Source organism: Lucilia sericata, unplaced genomic scaffold (assembly GCF_015586225.1).
Source record: "Lucilia sericata isolate MDLA Ls3-8-SP2 unplaced genomic scaffold, ASM1558622v1 Contig000021F_arrow, whole genome shotgun sequence".
Classification (NCBI taxonomy): Eukaryota; Metazoa; Arthropoda; class Insecta; order Diptera; family Calliphoridae; genus Lucilia; species Lucilia sericata.
In genome coordinates, this window is record NW_023994059.1 from 897,855 (window position 1) to 922,005 (window position 24,151).

Here is a 24,151-nt window from a genome sequence, read left to right on the forward strand (position 1 = left end):
AATAGTGCTAAATACTAATAAAAACATTTTTAAGAAGGTTTCTTATAAAACGACTAGCATACCCTGGGTGCTTCGCTACCCTAACCAAAATTAAATACATAAAAAATTTTGTTTACTTTTATAAAAAATTAAATTCAGTAAGAAGCTTGTATTTTTAGTTTCATTCGTATAGCTGCCACATTATAGAAAATTTCAAAAGTACTATTTGCAAAAAAGTACTATAAAATAAAATAACCGTGTGTCATGTGTTCCGTTTAACCATTATAGAGAATCCAAAAGGTACCATTTGAAGTATGGAAAAGTACCAAAGAGTTCCCACTTACAGAATATTATTCAGTCAAGACCACGTATGTTAAAATTTATGTTCCTAGGTTAAAATTCAAAAAGTACCATTTATGAGATAAAAAGTACTAAAAAGTTCTCACTTAAAGAATCTTATTCAATCATGTGTTTTGAATTTATATTATAGAGCTTACAAAGAGTATCATTCGAAGAAAGAAAAAGTGCCAAAAGTGGAATAAAAAAGGTACCAAAATCACCTTTGTTACACATTTTCACCCCTTAAAAGTACGAATTTCAAAAAAGTATCAGACCCATCTGCTTATTTTAAGAGTACATACATGTGTATTTAAAAATTTTCTTGGTAATATTAGGTAGGATAATTAAGAAAACCTGTTTTACCCGCTTTTTCCCTTTTTTACCCCTAAATGTACAAATTTCCAAAAATCGCTCTTATTGGATCTATATAACCAAAAACACATCTACTGTCAAAATTTCATGATTCTAGGTTCAGCCGTTTGGGCTGTGCGATGATGAATCAGTCCGTCAGTAACGCTACTCTTTTATATATATAGATAAATACACTTCATTAAGGGTTAAATATTTTTACTTTTGTTTACTTTATTTCTTCATATTTCTTAGAAATAAATATCGGTTTATTTTTGTATTTAATTGAATAGTTTTCATATTTATCAATGCTTAGTGTTAAATAGAATCAATTCTTTCTAAACATCGGTGAAAATGTTACACTGTCATTGTAACAAAACAATGTATGTATGTATGTATGTATGTATGTATGTATGTATGTATGTATGTATGTATGTATGTATGTATGTATGTATGTATGTATGTATGTATGTATGTATGTATGTATGTATGTATGTATGTATGTATGTATGTATGTATGTATGTATGTATGTATGTATGTATGTATGTATGTATGTATGTATGTATGTATGTATGTATGTATGTATGTTGTGGAATTTATGAATTAAATTTTTGATATTATTTTATAATATATTTTATGAAAAATTCTAAATCATAAAATAAAAATTATTTTATTCAAAATAAGTTGGGATCCATCCCCCAGGACTTTTACATATGTGTATTTTATTGTAGTATTTACACTAATTCTAACAATAAGTATTGTATATTTAGTAAACATTAAAGCACGTCCAAGTGTATGTGTTTTGAGGGTTTCCAATTAAAAAAATTTCTAAAATATTGAATTCTCTTAACAGATACGATATCACCTTCAAAAAAAAATGCATAACTATCATTTGCAACTAAATGTTGTAACTCAATATTGGAAAAAAATTTAATTGAATTATATCTAATATATATAGGATGCCCTAATGTTTACATTTATTTGTGCTGACAAGTAATTGTATCCTTTTGTCATTTAAAATTATATGAAACTACAATGGATTTAAGGAAATTTCATAAAAAATAAAATTACATGAAAACCATAAAACACAATAACAACGACAATCTTGTGTTTAAAATTTATAGAACATAGAAATTCCATTTTAACAGTTAACAACATATTTAACCTTAAGCTCTTTAACAGAATAATAAAATAGTTTGAAAACGTTGCTTATAAATTGTATTCATATAACGAAAAAAAATTATTAAAATATGTAGTATATTTGAAAATATAATTGTTATTAGTTAATGTACTCGAATTTTGTTACTTTTAGTATAAATATAAATATTTAAGACAAATGAAATTAATATTTAATGCTAGCAAAAGGGGCGTGGCATCTCCTATGAATAGCAAAATCTTATATCTAAAAAACTATTAGAGTTAGATCCTCAAAATTTGCACCGGCAACGTTTAAAACCCACATTAAATTTTGTATAAATACTTTTGCCATACATACGAATATTGTAGAATCGATTTTATAACAAAAATTCAAAATAACCAATCTTTAGATTTAAAGGAAATTTATTCACTTTATTCTAAAGAAAACTCATTGATGATACGCCATTTTATTTCAGAACAAACATAACATGAAAATTACTTCGCAAAATAATATTTTTTCTTCGCAAAATAATATTTTTTCTTCAGAAAAATTGTATTTTACAAATAAATATAAAAAATTGCTTTTCTCCTGTAAAACTATGAAAAGTTATAACGTTATTTTACATTGTATTATGGCGAAATACTATGTAGGAGTTTATAATACGTAATATATATAAGACAAAATTTATATTTTTTTTTTGAGAATTTTTATCTTATTAAAAATATCATATTAGTAATCAGTCGAATGATTGTTGTTGTTGTTAATCCGATTAAATAAAATGTATGCTTTTTAAATCATTTATTTTAATTATTTTTTTTTTTTTGGGATTTTTTGAATAATGCATTAACATTCTTTAGTTGCAAATGAGCGATAAAATTGTACTTAATGAAATATTTTAATTATTGTTTTTTAAGTTATAGAGTTACGCTTCTTCTGCTTTTTTAAAACTATTTATATTTCTTATATTGTGCTACAATTAAAATGTAAAGTTTTCGCATTTGTACAAACTCTAAACTGTCATACCTATTTTTATTTGACACAAATACATATGTAATATTTGTACATACATATTTTACATAAATAGCAAACAAATTATATTTATTTTTTCATACTTTGGCGTATGAGTAATAAATAAATATTTTTATGGTAAACATTTTATTTGAGCTCAACATGTCCAACTCATCGACGCCATGACGTATGAGTTATAAATAAATATTTACAACAATCACATACATAACTAAAATGTAACTAGATTGCGTCCTTTTAAATTTGTAAGATTATAACATGAACTTGTATTTCAACAAGAAATGGAATTTGCCAGGAAAACTTTGTTTACAAAAGTTGTTAATATTTTATTTCCTTTTGTTTTGTTGTTTCTTGTTATTCTTTACAATAAAATTCACACCTATTTTAGGTTTTATTATATTTATTTACTTATATTTTTATTTCTTTTATTCATTGTATTCCCAAACAATGTACAGTGGTTTGTTTTTATAAATATTAGTTATAAATAGGTTTTTTTTAAAGAGAAATTATTGTGTTAGTACTTTAAAAATTCAACAATATGTATTATATTTGCTGTAATCGTATTTTTTGCATACATTGCATTTTATGAGCAGTTTAAAATTCAAATTATACTTACCCACTGTGCCTCATTTCGAATGTGGCACAGTAAAATGATTTAAGAACTTTATTATTAAAATATTCTGAAATTATAAGGTTATTCTAATGTTGATGTCAAGGAAGTAAACCCCAGAGTTTGAATTCAAGTTTAAAAGATTAACAGTTATTCATAATCATTAATCAAAGTATTTTCTTTATAAATATTATTGTTCATTTGTTGTGACTTTAACATACATAATACAAAATATTTTTTATATATATTTTTATTTTTTTTTTTTTCCTTTTAAATCCTATATGATTTTTTAAATACTATTATTTTTCTAATTTGTATTAGATTATGTTTATTGGGTAAACTTCCTTGCAGATTTTATTAACAACTAACATATCTCCGGGATTTGATAATAAGTAAATACCATTCAAGTGGAATAGTGGTTCATTGAAAACACCAACATAACAAACGCATATCTCTAGGAATGTAAAATAAAACAAGTAAGACTATGCTATGCCGAATCTTATATACCCACGTATGCCGTAAATAGAATGCTCCCCCATAAACATTAGGTTGATATTTGAAATAGGGCTTAAGCCAATTATGGACACATCCCTATCGGATTAATAAAATATTAATTTTTAAAAACAAAATATTTTTGTCCAATTTTAAAACCATGAACATATATGGGCGGTCAATTATAAAAATCGGTAGAGATATTTTGGCTTGTAAGAAATTTACTTCTGTATATCGAATTTCATAGCTGTACTCCCATTTTTCAGCCAGTATTGAGCGTTAAAGTAATTTTCTGAAAGGGAACTTATATGGGTGTAGAGTAAGTTATGGATCGATTCTCATAAAATTTGGTAGAGAGAATTAGGATCATATGAAACTTATTTATGTCGAATTTCATCGCATTTTTAAAACTGTTATGACTGTTAAAGCTGTTTTTCGGGGGCCACTTGTATGGGGGCTATGCGAAAACGTGGACCAATATTGCCCATTTTCAATACCAAACAAACCTTACCTTTAAGAAGTATTTGTGGATAATTTCAACTCTATGTAGCTCTTTTTGTTCGGACTGTGCTTCTGTGCTTTCAACAGACACACAGACAGACGGACAGACATGGCTAGATGGTTTTAGAATTTAATAAGGATCCAGCATATATACACTTTTGTGGGTCTATGACCAATATTTCGATGTGTTACAAATGGAATGACAAAATCAATATACCCCCATCTTTTTTAATGGTGGGTGTAAAAACTTTTAATATTCAGGGTTTGGAGAAAATATTCAACGTAACTAGCAATATAAAGAAAACATGAAGTTTCCTTATCGATAAAAAAACACGATAAAAGGAATGTGTGTACAAGAAGTAAAGTTATAAGTATCAAGAGTATTGTATTTATACCTAGAGAAATGTACGCATTCATAAATATTTCATAAAAAGGTATGAATGTTTTTTACTACTTTTAGTTTACGTTTATTTACCCAACCATTTAAAATATAAACTAGACCTGACCTTTTTTTGTTCTTGGGTATTTAAAAGTAACAGGTGCAAAATTTTATACCACTTAGTTAAGGAAATAGGATATTGATTGAATGATATGAAATATGCTAAACAATGATAGTTATTGCTGATTTTTTCAACTACGCAATATTTTAAAAACAAATACATATTTATGTATGTATATGATTTTTTTTACTTCGTCTTCGCCTACGATTTAACGGATTCTTTTAATTTGACAAAACATCGCCATCAATCTAAAAAATATGTCTATGGTCTATTATTAAATTAAAAGAAGTAACAGGAAATTCAAAAAGGTATGCGAAAATCTAACTAAGTGTATGACGTAAGCGATTTACATTGTTAATGACGTAAATACTTCTAGTTTGCAATTGGTCATAGACCCACATATTCATATATTATAGTTGCTTATTATATTCAAAGATGAAGTAACAATATCTGTCAGTCTTTCTGTTGAAAATGTTAAAAGTAGATCCGAGTAGAACAAGAATCTATTTTTGAAATTTGCCAAACATTTCCAAAATCTTGAGATACGGGTTTTTACAAAGTATTTTATATGATGTGATATTGATATAATTAAGAGAATTATGGAATTAATGCAATTTTTTGTTTTGTTTTTATGGAGACTAGGGTCAAATAAGATCCGATCAATACAAAAATCGGTATAAATGAGTTTGCTATAACCCTGCTGATTCTTTAAATAATACGGACTTATTTGACCATCACTCTGATGTTTATATATACTATTATCCATAATATGGGACCATCTGCCGAAATTCATTAAATTTGGAACACATGTTGGGATGATGCTAAAATAAGATACAAAATACCCCAATAGTATTGAATACCCACACTAAGTAGTATTGAATCATAAAATAAAACAAAAATAAAAAACACTTATTTATTTTCCATATAAAAACTGAGTCGGTATAATATGTGTCATATGGTAGCTTGGAGAACATGATGTCCCAGTCTACCAACCCTTATCAACATTAGAGTCAAATGAAAATACCAATAAATCAAAAACTGTTGCAACTGTTTATTGAAGCAGAATTTTGTATTAGTATTTAGTTAAACAGTAGTAAAACTGTTCCTTATACATTATTAATGTACATATGTATGTATATAGGCGTGTATGGACTTACCCTGCGGTTTTAAGTGTCTCTATTATTTAAATAAATGTTAATTTTACTTTTCTCATGTAAATTAATGTATTTTGGGTGGAGTTTCTTGGCAAACGTACTAGGATTACTTGATTTTATTATATTTCCATTTGCTAACATTTGTTTAGGCATATTTGTGGTTGTTAGATCTGCAGGGCAGCTTGTATGATTTTACTGATATCATATATTTATTTTTTATGTGTGTAGTCATTATTATAAACTTGTTTTTTTAGTGTTTTTACTTACCGGCAAAATATTTTGAAAGGTGTTTATTAACATTTTCTTTCCACTTTCCGACCCATCAACTTCCCACTCAGAAACATACAAACACCAATACTTATACATATACTTATGTAGTATTTATGATTTATAGATCGATAGATGGTTTGTAAGTGTAAATTGTTATTTTCATTTTATTATTTATTCCTTTGAAACATTTATCAAAATAAAACTCAATAAGTATGAGAAAAAAAGTATCCATGAAAGGCTTTTATATTTTTAATGGCAATTGCATTTTGTTAATAGCTTAAAATACAAAAATAACAAGAATAAATAAAATATATTTTATAGAAACAAGTAGACAAAATAATGTGATATAAACGAGAAAAAAAGACTTTACTCGTAAATAAGAAAAGTAAAAACATATATTTTTACGCATCATTTGTTTTGTTGTTTTTTTTTAAATAATGACACATTATTAAGCTTTAATTTTGTAAAAATGGGGTAAAATTTATTTACTTTTTTGTTGTTTTCTTTCCTCTTCAACTCTTAAGAAACAATTTCATTAAATTGAAATATATTTATTTATATCCTGAGATGAGAAGTATATTCTTGTGGTGGAAACTCACACAAGCATGGTTATATATACATACATACTTGCATATGTACATGTGTTTATCTATATATATTTTCCAGGTATTACGATCATTAAGCTTTATTTATTAGTTTTTTATATTGAAAGTCTTGTAGTAATATTTTAAAAAGTATACTTTATACATTAGATTTATGTTAGTATAAATCCTTTAACAAATCTTTATGTTCATATGATTTTATAAATAATTAGTTCAATCATATGATTTATATATACAAAATTATACCAGATGGGTGGGAATTGACACACTACCTGTTTAGTCAAAAGAAATATATCTCATATTAATATAAAATATATGTATATACATTTTCCTGAGTTGTTTAATTTATGCAATTTTCTCACAATATCCTAAAAATTTCAAAATTGTATTTGTGTGTCAAAAACAACCTCCTGTGGATATTGTTGGTAATGAAATTTAACCCTTTACTAATGAAAATAACATGATATTAGATATTTCCTCAAATTCCTCAAATTGATTTTTATTATTTGAAATTTAACTTTTTATTGTTAATTTATCAAACGTATTACGGTTTCTCGTTTGATAAAATCGCACTGATTATCGAACTTTCGCTCTTTTTTAAAAAAAGGTATCTCATTGAAAGCTTATTGATACCCTTAAGAATCTTCAGATCGATGGAAAATACCTCTATTTTGAAATACTTGTTTTAAATAATATCATTCTTCTAAGTAGCATCAGCTGGAAAAGGGTTAAGAATCTATATTAAATGTATTGAAACCGTAAAGTGTTTATTACTTGAAAATATAAAAATTCATAAAAGGATGCCATACATAGTATTTTGATATTTAGATATACTCTTGCAAAATTTTTGAAAATCTATTGAAAATTCATATATTTAATTTTTCCAAGAATATCTGTAATTTGTTTCTTTTTAATATAGCGGTAATTAAAGTTAAAATCTCTAATATTACCCTAATATATGTATATATGTATAATACTTTGATATGTAATATACACATACATATGTATGTTTAAATATTTATTTATTTATTTATTTATTTATTATAACATTTTTAAATTTATACCACATACAAAAAAATGTCCAACAAATTTCTATCAATAGTACCTAGTTAATTGGTTCGTATTACAAACATATTTGTAGTTTATCACGTAGTCAATGTATCTTTTTTACCCTAACCCTTCGTAAGAAGGCTATATATAAGTTTGTTAGTTCAGATATCTGCGGGATCCAAATCTACAATGGTCGGATATGCTTTCGAAAAGTTTCCTAGTTTAAATCAGCAATATCTTTACAGAGCAAATAGCTGAGATTACTTCTTAAAATTTAATAAAAAATTAATGCGGACGCAAAGAAACAATCCACTTCCCTCCGCTTTTTTAATATCAAACCTAGAAACAGAATTATACTCGCAGCATCCTGATTGAATGAAAATCTATAAAAGGGAACTATCTAATACTTTTAGGCATAGAAAAATAAATAGAACTGAAACTGAGAATAAGAAATATTACTCTCTCACATGTACAGGTTCTGTGTGATTTTAATACAATTGTATGAGTATTTTTATTTTTGTTTACATAAAATAACAAAAATATGAAAGTACAAAATGTATCCGAATACACCATACCCTACCACATTGCGAGTAAGTAGCAATAAGTTATTTAGTATTTTTTAATGTAGAAGTTATATTCAAGAGATTGATGTTTGCTTAATTAATGAATGTACTACTCATTATAACAATATATAGTCAAAATTTCGTATATATAAAATTTGTTGAGTCGAATTTTATAAATACTCTATTCTTGTATAGCATGTACCGCTTACAAAAAAGTTCAATAGGCTAATTTTTGGGCGGATTACATCATTACATCGACGCAGGTGTTACAAACTTTAAGACGTAAACAAAATACCGTTCCCATTAGTGTGGTGTAGGGTGTATTTTGACTGCATTTGGGCTGCTTTGAAATTAACAATAATCGTTCATATCAAGCGTTAATTTTAGCATTAGCACAATTCCTTTGGCAAAATAGCCCCTGCTGCTGCAATAAACACTGCTAAAAGTTATGTTTTCCCATAAAATTATTGAAAACATTTTCAGAAAAAAAAAACAAATTTTTCAATCGTTTTTATTTTTTAATATTATTTTCAAGTGTCAATATTGACTCAACCCAGCAACCACAAAGAGTTTATTTAAAATTAAAAATAATTTTTAATGAAGATCTTTCTTACATTGGTCAACTGATATTGAATAAAAATGGCTAATTCAAACCATTATTTCATAAAATATCGAAATATAATATCAAACAAAAATATAAAAACTTTTTAAACGAAAGAGTTTGTGTTTGTTGGGTTACATATTTTTCAACTAATACATTCTCACGACTTAGGTTTTTGACAGCAGACTTAGGTTTTGTCATACTCAGTTTCAGTTCTATGTATACCTTTTCTATGCTTTTAGGTTTTATTAGAAGCATTTTTTGGAATAAAATTAGTACTTGTTTTTTGTAAGTTAATCAAAACATGCGGTAAGCCGAGTATAGAATATATTTCAAAAGAAAGTATATTTGCTATTTATAATATGAAATCAATCGCTTTTGAAAACAGTATAAGACAAGCATATCGTCACCTTAAACGCAAACGGCCCTAACTAACCAAAAATTCAAAATTTATTTTATTGTTGATTATAATGTATTGCATAAAAACAAATGTCCACACAAAAAATTCTACGACCAAAATGAGCGATTTTATTGACAAAAAACAAAAGGCCCTATCTACAAAAACATTTAAATATTAAATGTAAAAAGTCCAATTTATCCATTTTTATATACGCCATTGTCAACTATCATAACAACTGATAGGTTTCACTATTAGACAATTTGTTTATTTACTACAAATAAATCGCGTTGATAGAAACAAACATTTCTATTTAAATAGTTTTTTGCTTTTCCTGAAAATTTTCAAAAATGTTAGATAGGGCCGTTTGCGTTTTAGGTGACGATATGTATGTTAATATGTCTTAATAACTAGTCACATAGATTATTTGGTAACACCGAACTAAAAGGAAACTTGATAGTTTTTTTTTTCTAGTTATACATTTTCAACACTTTGGTTTTTGACAACAGAATTTCCTGTCCATATTTTATAGAACGCATACATTTAACCCTTCAGTACTTACTAATCAATTTCAATGTCATCTGCAATTTGGCAAATTACTACATATTTATATTGAAATTTGATATGAAATTTGACATTAAACAACAAGGAAATGAAAAACAAAAAGCAATATGTAATCAATCGTTTTTAGAACGTATAGCCTTTATATGCGGCTAAATTTGGAAAGCATATAAAACAAAAAATGAAATGGGTTAAAAATTATTTTTAAAATTTTGACAGAAGATATTTTTTTCACGTAATAAATACATGCAGAATAATGTATGAATAGGAGAGAAATAGTTTTTTATTTTTTTATCCATTATAATATAAATTATATTCTTACCTACCTTACCGAGCAGGGTGACTATGTACAATCATACCCGACGATAACGAAATTCTTCAATTACATTTACAAGTAATTGTAATTGGCAAAACTTCAATTACAAGTAATTGTAATTAGCTAACATTCAATTACAATTACAAATAATAGTAAAAGGCAAACTATAATTAAAATTAAAAATAATTGTAATTGGTAAAGCTTCAATTACAATTACATCAAATGTAATTGTAATAGAAAATGTAATCATTACCCCCCCATGCCTGCAGTGTAATACAAATCAAAACTGTTTCTAAAAAGTAATAAATATACCACTAAAATCCAAGTCAATAGTTAAGCTAATGTAGTAATTTTATTTATTGAAATCATTTTAAGGTAATGAGTTCATGTCTATCAACATCGAACACAACCCTTAACCCTCAACGATAATAAGTATAATTTATGTTGTTGGTTTATTGAACATAAATTATATTTTATTATAAATAACTAATTGTACAAAGGAGTAATAAAGCTCTTGGACACTTTAATACATAATTACGAAAACATTATTTGTTAGACTTGTTATGAGCAATAAATTTTGCTTGAATGTGAGAAATTATATTCCTTATAAACTAAAATAAATAGAATCGTATAGAAACACACAATTCTTACTAAATTACTTTTATGTAATGAGATTGGTATTTCTTAAAAATAATTGTGCATAGGCTAATTCAATATGAATTTCTACATTAATGTGGTTTTACTAAATATATTGTTTTATAAATCTAATTTGGTATTTGATTGCAATAACATTTTATATAATTTGTTTACATTAGGAAAAATCTAATAAAATTAGTTTAATATTGAAAATGGCCAAATCGGTCCACATTTGACACTAGCCCTTATATAAGTTACTTAAGCGTTCATAAATGGCTTAAAAATTCCAGAATAGTGATGAAATTCGACAGAACCAAAATCTATATTACCAATTTCATAAGGATCAGATTAACACTACAAGAAATCTATGTCGCATCGAATTGATAAAACTATATGAAAGACTTTATGACGCATGTTTTGTAGCCCTCAGTTGTAAAAACCCGAATTTTGGATTAAGCCAGTCTTATAGTAAATGAGCGATATGATATATGACAATGCTTTGATGCCATACTTTTCTTTTCTAGATTAATTTTTTACTAGATTTTTATGTATTTCCGTTTTAAACACAAAAGTATTAAAATGTTCAATTCAAAATATTTTCTTGTTAAAAAGATTTTCCGGTTATTTGTAGTAAATTTGTTAATACACATTAATAAATATTTTTATTAAATTTGGGAGAAAAAGAATTTGAATTATGTAAGTACACATGTAAGTATGTTATTCTCTGGGTATGTTTTTGTGATTTTTTTATTATTCTGGGAAAGGTAATACAAAGTATAACAAGCGTAATGAACGAACGACCAAGAGAAAAACTTTCACTTATTAAAATACATACTTTTAACTAGTAATGTAGTAAAAAAGAAAAAATAACTTCGTTGTAAAAAAATTTAACATTAATATGCTTTTATGCTTCATTCGAAGAAAAATGTTATACATTCTTTTAGAATTATGAAAATGAAACAAAAAATCTATAATTTTCACCATCAGTATTTTAAAGAAACCCATTCTGGGCCAGCATTTACATTTTTGGCAAAAATTGAAATTAATAAAAGTAAAATGAAATTAAGATACATTAATAATAATTAAAAGAAAATTTTTTAAGTAAAATATAACTCAACGACATATTTATTTTTGCAAAAGGGAGAGCTACAATTCAGACTGCATTGCATTCAAATTGCAAGTGAACTGTTTTTATACAAATGATTTTCCAAATAAAACTCAGTTTTTAAGGTGTGTGTTGGTGTGTTGTTTTATCTGTGTACATACATATGTATATTGATTCTTATAACAAATTTAATTTATATTCTATAATAATTGTTATTGTTAAATGTTTATTTATTATTTAATATCATTTAAATAAAAACTATTTTAAAGTAATTAAAATAAATACAAATTCGTATTATAAAATAAGGTTAAGTTAATAAAACATTTTATATTTTTTTTTAACTGTAATAATTATAGTTTTAAACTTAATAATGTTTAGAGTAAATGTCATATGAATATTTATGGTTTATAAAAACCAGAATGTCATTTAATTTTTTAATATTGGCTTTAAATTAAAAATTAAGTTAATTTAAATGTAGGTGTAAAACAAAACAAAAAATGCAAAATACTATGAAAACAATAAAGAAAAACTAATTGTGTTTTCAAAAAATTAACAAAAATTATAGGTAAAATGGTAAATTAAAAAAAAAAAAAAAATTTTATTCGATTCTAAAAAACATTTACGTTTGCAAAACATATTAAAAACAATTACATAGCAAGAAATCACTTTAAAAAATATAAAACTCTAACTTTTGTTTCTACATAATAAAAAAATAATAAACAAATACAAAAAAAATGGAAAATATATAAAAAACACAATTACAATAATATGTATCTATGAATATAAGTATGTATCTGTATGTTTTCATTACATACATACATACATATGTATTATTAAGATACAACTAACTGAAATATACTCTACTAAAATTCTAATAGTAAAAAATATATTAAACAAAATGAAAATAGTAATAAAATAAAAAAATATGTGTCTCTTTATGCTCATGTGTACAAAATAAATTGCTGTCCAGTGCGAAAGGCAGAAAGGGACAAGAAAATTAACATTTCTTTTCCAAACCCCTAACTTTTATTCTCATCTGTATGCTAAAACTTATATTATTTTAGTTCTTTTTTTTTTGCTCATTTGATGGTGATTTTGACGATGATTATGAGAGTAGTCGTTGCTATGGTACCTTGTTTATGAATAGAATGTCAAGACACTGGTCTGGTTGCCACGCACAAACAAGAAGGGAGGCATATCACGACTTAAACTTTCCAACCAGGCCATGTACAAAGGTGCCGTTACAATATTCTTGCGTGGCATGGGCAAGGTCATTACAACTAAATCCGATTTAGTAGATTGTTCTCGCAAATATTCACGTAAACGTAAATAACGATTTGTTTTGTCCTGTACAGCCATCAGGTCATCTTCACTTATAAGAACTGTAGGCAGGAATATAAAAAGGAATATGAAGTTAAAACAAAATCAAATGTATTTTTTAGCTTTCCCTTACCATCATCTTCCTGTAATTGTGTTGTATTAGCAGTTGTGCTGGTTTCTTTCTCATTAACCACAAAATCTTTAATTAATTCATTAAAGAACTGTGTTGACGTTTCCTGTGGTTTCTTTGTTATATCCGGTATCAACTGCAAATCGGAATAATCAATACGGAATTTCGATAATAAACTTGCCATGGAACGCTGTTCAAATTCCAATTCGGCTTTTTTATTGGCCAATGCATAAACTCTAAAAAATAATAAAAGAAATCGCACAAACAAAAATAATGTCATTAGTATTTTAATAAAATTTAATAAAAGCGAAATGGAAAAATGTTAAACCAATAAAAATAATTTACTTAATAATGTAAACTTATAAAGCTTCAAGGCATCCAAAAAAATAAGCTAAATAAAATATTTATAAATTGTATCTGACTAATATTCGAATATAAAAATGGAGAAAACTATATAAAAGTTCATTAACACATAAACTTTTCATAGTGTATACATTACACCTAAATATCTACTTCTGTTTTTAATACTTTATTTAATGTAACTTAAAGCTTAAATTTTTTCTATAATAAAAATAACACCAAATCTTTTATTGTCTTTTCAGGTCAACTACAACACCAGGATAATTGTTTGGAGGTCTATCATCAATTCAAATTTTAATTATATTTGTAAATTACATTAATACTCATAAAATTAAGATTTTTATATTTAATAATATTTAAAAAAACATTCTTCATTTTGTTTTAAAATTCTCAAACTACTTATTTTAAAAGATAAATCCATACATTACCTAAGTTTACATGATTGCCATGTACGTCTAGTACTGATAATATAAGGCAAAAGCAGTGTTAAGCCACCATCATCATACAACCACCAAACATCGATAACAGCATGACTGCGTTTGCGAGTAAATTGTGTCAATTGATTTAAAACGTCTTTAGATAATTCAACACCACCCGGTCCTTTATATAAAGCAGCTGGGTCATCATGTTTATTTTTAGATTTTCTCAATGAATTTGTCTGAATGAAATAAGATAATTAAGTTATTTAATAAATGAAATTCCTTTAATGCTTCAGAGAGTAATTCAATTGAAAATTAAGTAAAGTAAAATTACCAATAATTGTGGTGACTTGGGATCAGCTGGATCTGGTAATCCGGATACTTCCTTGGTTTGAGTGCCAGTCACAAAGGATAAGTCGCTAGTACTAGAAGCTAAAATGTAGAAAAATTGCAACAAAAAAGAAATATATTTCATTAGATATACAAATGCAAAAAATAAAATATGTATACAAATAACTAATTAAAATAAATTGATTTTTATTTAAATTTTTTTAAGATAAGTACATGCAACTTCCATTCCACTTCATTATTAAGACACCTAAACGTACAAGTAATTTTGCACCTCCACTTCAAGTATATATTAATCATACGCAGTGTTACATATCAATTAATTTTTTCACTTTTAAGAACTTTAAACATCATTTATTTTTTTAACGACAAACTTTTACATGATGAGATTTCCTTTATATTATGAATATAAAGATCTAAATAATTTTTTGTAAACAAACCAAAATATATCTGTTTTACTTGTCAGTTTTAAGATGATAAATTATTATTAAAACATTATTGCAAACATTCATGTTGATATAAATTAAATGTTTTAAATTCTAGCCTACACAATACCATACATAGCCACACATACATACATACATACATACATACATACATACATACATACATACATACATACATACATACATACATACATACATACATACATACATACATACATACATATATATATACATACATACATACATACATACATACATACATACATACATACATACATACATACATACATACATACATACATACATACATACATACATACATACATACATACATACATACATACATACATACATACATACATACATACATACATACACGTGTATGGATGTATAATATAGGACAAAGTATCAATTTACATTTCAATCATCAACATCATTAGTAATCATCCATCCAGTAATCCTCCAATCTATGGGTGGATACATCAATTCACGCATTTATTCGTGAATCGTTTATTATTATCATATCGTTTGTTAAAAAACGGTTTGTATGAAAAAATGTTTTAGGGCAAACCAAATTTCTACTCAGACTTTAAATAATTTAGGTTTGTATGTAGTGAATGCCAATTTATGTTGAACATCTTATTTAGGTTTAGAAATCGTTTTATTTGCAGACAATGTTTTCATATAAATACATACATTTAACACGTTCACTTAGTCCCCACATTTATACAGTAAGGAATAAAAGTTTTCGCATCTATGAAAACTAAATTTAATACTTTGGGATTTCATTTAAAGAAGACTTGACTGTGAGTTATTTTTTCTATTTTACTGTTGCATTTCGAAAACAAACTCTATTTCAATATTTACACACTCTTTTCTATTAATTTTCTATTTTTTTTTACATTTGTTTCATTATAAGGAGTACGAAGTTTAAGTGGTTTAACAGAAGTGTAGCTATTTAAAATCTAGCTATTTGTTAACTAAAATATGCAGTTTTTCGATGACTTCCTATTGTTTGATAAATGAGGCCAATGTAAAGCAAATTTTTAAAATAAATTTTAAGTTTTGATCTGCTCTGACGTTTTCTCTTTAACTTAAATTTTACTGTTCAGTATAGTCGATTAAATTGGAATCCTAGGCAATACATATACATTAGTGTATAGCACATGAATCCATGCAGCAAGAAGGTCATAGGTCTAAAAATAAGCTACTCTATATTAAATCGTATGTATTTTATACGACCATAAGTTTAATCAAAGCAATTTTGTTTAAAACTGTATGTTTGACAGATATTACACTTTTCGGAGAAATGACTATGTATTGTATTATATACATACATATGTATGTAAGTATTTCAATTTGTGTCTGTGAATAGAAAATATGTAAATTTATTTGTCTAGTATTAGTATCTGATGCCCATGCAAAATATATGTATGTGCTTTCAACGTATCATGTTCATTTTCCCTAACCTAACCCATATTGGCATCATTAAGTCCCTTCTTATTCTTTGCTGGTTAATAATGAATGAAAGACCAGGACGTTTTGTATTGTCTGTAAGTAATGATGAAGAAAAAAATGAAAGAAAGGAAGAAGATCGTGCCAGAAGTTGGTTGATGGTTGGGTTTGTGTGATAAGACCGCATAAGAATCTGATTGTATGTTTAACATACGTTTATGTATGTATTTATTTATTTGATTACTTGATTAGTATATACGCATGCATGTATACTACATCTACATGTATTTATCCTGGTATATGTGTGTAGGAGTATGATTTTGAATTAAATTGTTTATGATGACACATTCTTGGTAATAATCAAATCAATCATTTTATTTGAAAAATTGTTCATATAAGTAATAGAGAAAGTAAGAGTCTATATGTATGTATAAGTTTCGAAATTATCGATTTCATAATATTTAATTTATTTAATTTTATATTAAGTACACTCTTTAAAGTTTACAGAACCATTTATTAAATTCTTGTTTTTTTTTTTCTTTTGCTCAATAAATATATTTTTATCACGAAATTTTGATGGACAACTTATTAACAACTAATAAACCCTAAAATGACTTCCAAAGAAGAACAGAATAAAAAAGAGGAAATTGTCTTTTATATGATTCCTATTCAGTGCCCTTTAAACGACTTCAATAGTTATTATTTTTATGTTATTGTTAGGAAGTGATTTTAATGTTGTTTTAAAAACTACCTAATTTATATATGTATATAATACAACAGAAGGTATGTATGTGATTTTTATGTTGAATGTAGTTTTATTTGGGGTCCCTTAAGTATATCACTTAGTTTTTAAAATAATCCTATTTATTATATATCCATTTTGTCGTTGTATGATATACATATGTGCATATAATTAGGTAATATTATATTGTATTTATATATGTCATTTGTATATTTTTATTATGTTACAAACGAATATGTCAGAAATACTTTAAAAATAACATTTGAATGCTAACATATAGAATAGGGAGATAACTTTTATGTTAAATGTATATAAACCCCAAAGAAGATTTTCTATGCATATCCATTAAAAGTTTTTATTTCTCATAACAATTCAAATAATAGAATAACTTTAATTTGTTGGTATTCTAATATATTTTTCTTTCGAATCACCTTAATTCTCCTTAATTTCTCATACATTTCTGATATTTAATAAATTCTATGATTTTTTTTTTTTTTTTTTGTTTATTCATTTATTTATTTCATTTTCCTTAGTCAGATAAATAAATAATGATTGATTTCCCTTTTCCATTGTTAATGGTCTTATAAGTACTAACAAGGATCAACTTTTTTTGTGCAAAAAATTCAGCTTTTCGTTAACAAAAATAAAGGTAGCGATATTATTGCCCACACATCCACATGTTAAGCAAATAAATAAATGATTTTTATACTCTTAAATACTTAAGTTTTCTATAGAAATTGTCATACAGAAAATACTTTAATATCATTTAACAAACATGATAAATTTTATATAAAAGCAAGACAGTATAGATGGATACGGCCGACCGTAGAATACTCTACACCAGTTATGACTTTTTTTAAAAAAATTATTATGAGATAATTCTAACAAAGTCACAACTCCCAGCAAAAATTTTCGTTACCTAGTAATCTAGAAAGTAATATTGGAATCACGTGTAAACTAATTACTTTTGGGATGAATAACTAATTATTTTTATTCGACGAGGTCCAAATAATATGTACCTACCTTAAACAAATTAATAAATGGTTACTAATTTGATTACAAAAACTTTGCAAAATAACTAGTTACAAATAAACCTACAAATATGTTATGTGATAGCTAGTTATTTTGGGCCGACTTTGTATGTAGAAAACAAAAAATAAAAAAAATTCTCGGCCGGGATTTGAACCCAGGCATTCAGTTGTTTTCTATGTTTCTCACTCCAGCCGCTTACTCGATGCTCCATTAACATGTTGCTTTTTGCAATTTTGAGAACGTCATTTTACAAAAATATATAAATGAATGTCATTTTGGAAAAAAAAATAAACAGTATCCAGCAGGGCTCGAACCACGAACCCCCCGTTTGTTAAATAAACGACCTAGATAATTGAGCCATAACAAATCCAAATTGTTTTGTTCTTTACCAGTAATAACCTATTCAGCTAAATGAAATAATGTGGATGATAATGAACACTCATTACCAAGTATTATTTAAAAAATTTCACTTTTTGATGCAATGTAATTTTTTGGACGCTTCTATATATTCCCTGTGAAAAACAGATGATATCAAGTATCACAATCATTTTTGGAGCCATTGAAGCTTTAGCATTGTATGAAAATGTTTTCTAATATTCAATTCTGTACTTTTACAAAAGTTGCACTTTGGGTTATACAAATACATTCTAGACAAAATTAGTGCAATCGAACTACTCTAATTGTTTTTTCAAGTGGAAACTAAATCTAAACTAAATTGTACATCGATATCTTCTTATTTTAATAAACGTTTGTATTGATTGACTTATGCCCTTTTCGAAATGACAGTTTCAATAATCAAATTCCATTACAATAAAACTCAAATCAAAATAATTCATACTACAGCACCAGAATGCAATTGTAATAAAATATATGCACAATCACATCGGTCAGAAGTTATTGAAAATTTGTATATTGCAACTACGGTTCAAAGATACACAATTAAATGTTATTGCAATGGTTTGAATTTCAAATAAACGAGTTTTTAAACACTTTTGATTAACAAATGATCATTATCAAATCCAAATCCACATGATTTTGGTTTCAACCATAGAACAAAGCGAAGTATGTATATTTTCAAAGGTTAACAAAATTACTTTTTTTTCAGATGTATGCAATATCGCAATTTAATATCATGAAGTCAAATTAATTTATTTTCTTAAACGTTACAAATTCTTTAAATAATCATTTTAAGGAAAACTTTAATGTGGAAATTTTACTTTCGCTGATGATGATAAAATATTATTCCCTGTATTAATATGTTATGCATGGTTAGTTAGTAAGGAATGTTCTAAATAACATTTTCTACTGAAAAATGCTTTGATAAAGTCAAACAGTTTTATTTGAAATTGTTTATGTATGGAACAGCACTAGCACTTAGCAAGAAAAAGAAAACAAATTAATCTTAAGTTCGTTGGTTATAGTGATACATAAAAACATTTCATATTATGTAATTATAAATTTTGGAAATGGCAGAGTTAAAAGATCAGAATGCAATTTGCTAAAGTTTTATGGATATCCTTGATTATCCCGCTAAATTGTTCGAGTCTGAATGTCAAATTTAGCTATTTATATTGAGGGATTTTTAAAGTTGAACTGCAAATGAAACTTTATTGAATTATAGATTATTTTCTAAGAAAACATGTATTTTATCTTGTCACCATTGAGTGTATTACTTAACAAGTCAAAGATCTTTATTTACAGATATGAAAAATAAAATGTCAATTTTATCTTGTAAAGTGAATTTATTTTAAACCACAAGTTAAGTGAAAATTAATATGACTTTCTCTTTCGTGAAAGAAATCTCAAAGGCTTTTTTGCAGTCATTTAATTAGTCACTAATCTTAAATATAAAAATAGTAGCATTAGTTCTGCTTGCGGTAAGGAGTAGAAAGTTTTCGTAAGACATTTGTTCGGTTGCAGCAAACTTGAAATACACTTCACCAAACCCAAAAACTTAAAGAGATTTTACAAACGTAACGAAAAACTTACTTAACTTAAGGTAAACAAAACTTTAACGCATATTTTATAGATGTTTAAAGTTCGTAGATTATTTATTCTAAAATTTAGAAAGTTTTAGGACACTTAGTTTGTTTCTGAAAAGGTCAATGTAGCAAACATTTTAAAATTAAATTTGTTCTATAAAGTTTTCTGTTCACGAACTGTACCTTTAATATTTATAACCTTTTCATAACACTAGTACATCCATATGAAATCAACGTTTAACAAGTAAGAGTTCTATATTCGACTGTGCCGAATCTTATATTCCCTTCACCATGATGTTAAAAAAAAAAAACTAAAAAGTACCAGAAACTTCACTTTTATAGATTTTCGTTCAATCAGGTTGCTGCGTGTGTGCATAAAAGCCAAAAAAGTACCAGTCATAGAACCAAAAATTCAAAAAGTGCCCTTTGAAGGAAGGAAAACGTACCAAAAAGTCCCCTTATATAAAGACTCAGAATATATATGCTTAATAGGGTCGGAAAATTATATTATAGAAATTATAAATGGAATGACAAACTTATATATACCCTTCTCACAAAGGTGAAGGGTATAATAAAAATTAATTGAAAATTTTGGAAGTGCTATGGAGCAAAAAAAAAAAACATATTTAATCCACTGTATAGACTTTTAATTTGTTATTGATTTATTTACATTGATACCATTTATAATGAAAAAAAGTATTTTTGAAAAAATTCATGTAAAACTTACCTTTTGTTAATTTAACATCATTCTCAGTGTTTGTTATTTCAGCAGCATCTTTTAGTTTTTTTTTTTGTATAGATTTCATAAAGTTTTGTTGAATTTGTTGTATTGATTACAAATTGATGAAGTGCGGCAAGGCAATACATATGGCAAGTGTGATGTTAAAAATTATTTATTGTTTTTCAACAAATTAATATTGTGCCATAATATATATAGAAATATAAAAAAATATATTTACAGGTGCAGAATCACAATTGTTGTTGTTTTGTTTAAATAAAAGAAACATGCAAAATATAAAATAAAATAAAAAAATTAGCAAATTATAAAATAATAGTAAACTAATATTATTAATAATATTTTTTATATTATAACAAACATGCTAGAAGCATTAACCTTGATATTCGTCTACGTTCATTTTCTCTTTTTTCATATAAAATCTTATAAACCATCAATAATTTTATAGATATTTATTTAATTTTAAAAGTCTTCTATAAAAGCTCTTTATACTAGTCATTTTGCAACATCATTAGTTACAAATCTGTTATTAAGAAATTTTAAGTGATTCTTCTCTAAATTCCTGAAATTTTCCTACAAAAACTTAAAATATTACATAATGATTTCTTATTACATATAAAATAGTTTGTAAAATTAATCAAACCTTAGTCATAGATATTAATTAAATAGTCATACTAATCTTTAAGGTTGTTAAAGAACACTTTATATTAACATTTTAAAGAAATCTCTGTTTGAGTGTAAGTATATATGGATTACTTATGTATACATCTGTCTACTGTATTTTTGTCTTGATATTGACCAATATTTTTGGGTTAGAAATCCCTTGATAAATTAATATATATGGATTTTGTCGACCGGAATGTATGTTTGTTTTGTAATGTTAAAACAAGTGTAATTTAAGTATAATGTACAAAGTACACTACTTGCACAGTATGTATGCAATGACATTTGAACATTTAGTTTGTTTGTCAGTTACTCCGTTCGTCTGATTGTCTGTCTGTCAGTTTCACTGCAGAAATATTTATTATTATTATTGCTGCTAAGTCTTGGCTAAGAGAAATCACATTAAAATATAAGAAATATTTTTAAATTTATACAATTTATTTACCTTGTGATACATTGCGACTCAATGAATCCATGCTGCCACTTAAACCATTTTGTGCGCTACGCTCTACTGCATTTAGATCGGCAGAACTTTCGTTGGGTTGTAGGGTGCGTGGCACATCAAAAATATTTCTTTGAGCACTGCTTTCGTCTCCCAAAATTTGGGAACAATCCAAACCTTCTGGTACACGTAATATGGCAACGGATAAGTACATGTCCAATGCCTGTAAAATTGATAGCGAAAAAAAGCCATTAAATTTTTTGTTTAAAAATTAAAGTTCTAGTGAAATTCTGTTAAAAATCCTATATTAGGTAATAATAGTTTTATTTAGTAAAAATCGTCTTTTAATTAAAAATCGTATTTCTAGGAAAAAATCCAATTTTCATTAAAGAATAAATGTGATGAATAAAAAAAAAAACAAATTCATTCAACTCAAGTTAAAAAAAAAACTAAAAATGTTCAAATATTTTAAATACTATATTAAATCTTGTTCTACTTTAATTCCAGATAAATTCCAACACAAGTTGAATGGTTTAAACTTTAGTAGCTACTTGGATTTTCCAACAATTAAAACATTTTGCAGATGAAGAAAATTCCAAGTAAATTTAAATCTATCATAACAGACCTAATAGTTATATCCTATCTTTATAGTTTCACCCACCCACTTTTACACTCATCTTACTCACCTTGTGCATGATATTGAAATATTGATTTAAATCCTTATGTTCACATGTCTGCCAATCTGCTTTGTAGCCCATTAATAAAATGTTGGGTTTCAGTTTGCCAATGCCAGCAGCCTAAATGTGTAACAAAAACATAAAAGAAAAGTTAAAGGAAAAAAGTCATTAATCAAAACAGAAATTATACAAAGAACAATAAAAAGTTGAAAAATATTTATAAATAAGAAAAATTTAGTGTAATGACCTCTGACAAGGACTTTTTGGGAACTAAAGCCTCCGGCAAAGCGTTGAAATAACACTTCATTTTTCATTCTCATTATAACGCCAAGACACACACACTCAAATACTCAAGAGAGTGTTTTTCAATTAACCACTCTGTTATTATTTAAATCTTAACTCAAGCCTTATACTATTTAATATACTAACCTGCATTAGAGCTCTTGAGCCAGATTCGAAATCTTCACCATCCACCAGGGAATAGAAACCTTTAACACGATGACGACGGAACCAAGTGGTGGCACGTTCTTGCAGATAATTACGATAACGCTGTGAACTTGAACCACGCAAGACGTGACCGCACACCATCAGCGATAAGTTTTTAGTGAGCATGTAGGCAAAGTCAACAAGTACGGGTCGCGTGTTTGGCAAACCGGATAAGACCAATATTTGCGGACGATAGTTTTTAACATGCTCCTCAACATTATTCAATTGTTGCACAGATAACAAGGCATTCTTGTACGTTTGTGCCTGTGTAGTGGAGCCCCAATTGACGTCTGGCTTCCGATAGGCAACAATTAAGTACAATGCCAACACAACGGAAAATGTAATCAAAGCTGTTGCCCATGATATCAAGAACATTACAGCCACACACAGGATAGAGCCCAAGAGACTTAGCCACATATTGTAATACTGTACCGAAAAGAAAACAAAAACAAAAAGAATAAGTAGGAAAAATATTAACAAAATTTCCTGAAAAAGATATTGTCTTTACCATTTCCAAAAAAAAATTTAACATAAGATATAGTTAAGATAAAAATCAATTAAAGGAAAATTTTCAAAATAAAATCAATATAAAAATTAAGTGGAAAAGTAAACAATTACAAAATTAAACATGAAATTTTATTTGAACTTTGTTCATTCTCGAATTAACTGAATTATTAACCAGTGTCCGTAGTCTGAACAACAAATCAATTTTAATCCGAAATTA

General features: G+C 26.4%; 2 protein-coding genes across 8 annotated transcripts in view; one reads left to right on the forward strand and one right to left on the reverse strand.

Moving 5' to 3' along the window:
* Positions 1 to 14,368, forward strand: part of LOC119607992 (U6 snRNA-associated Sm-like protein LSm2) — a 115,329-nt gene extending 100,961 nt beyond the window's left edge. For both annotated transcript variants that reach the window (XR_005231778.1, XR_005231777.1), the window contains one exon: positions 14,242 to 14,368. The gene's annotated coding sequence lies outside the window, so the exon portion shown is untranslated. The remainder of the gene's footprint in view (positions 1 to 14,241) is intronic.
* The window catches only part of LOC119607890 (bumetanide-sensitive sodium-(potassium)-chloride cotransporter), an 84,496-nt gene continuing 73,571 nt past the window's right edge, over positions 13,227 to 24,151 (reverse strand). For 2 of the 6 annotated variants that reach the window (XM_037962038.1, XM_037962028.1), the window contains exons 13-20: positions 23,371 to 23,853; positions 22,951 to 23,061; positions 22,268 to 22,487; positions 21,151 to 21,198; positions 14,753 to 14,850; positions 14,428 to 14,657; positions 13,643 to 13,875; positions 13,270 to 13,571 (exon numbers count right to left, since the gene is read on the reverse strand). In XM_037962038.1, the coding sequence (XP_037817966.1) occupies positions 13,327 to 13,571; positions 13,643 to 13,875; positions 14,428 to 14,657; positions 14,753 to 14,850; positions 21,151 to 21,198; positions 22,268 to 22,487; positions 22,951 to 23,061; positions 23,371 to 23,853 (1,668 nt within the window). In that variant the 3' untranslated portion in view covers positions 13,270 to 13,326. Of the gene's footprint in view, positions 13,572 to 13,642; positions 13,876 to 14,427; positions 14,658 to 14,752; positions 14,851 to 21,150; positions 21,199 to 22,267; positions 22,488 to 22,950; positions 23,062 to 23,370; positions 23,854 to 24,151 lie in introns of all 6 variants that reach the window. The other 4 variants (XM_037962020.1, XM_037962045.1, XM_037962053.1 and 1 more) reach the window with 4 other exon arrangements.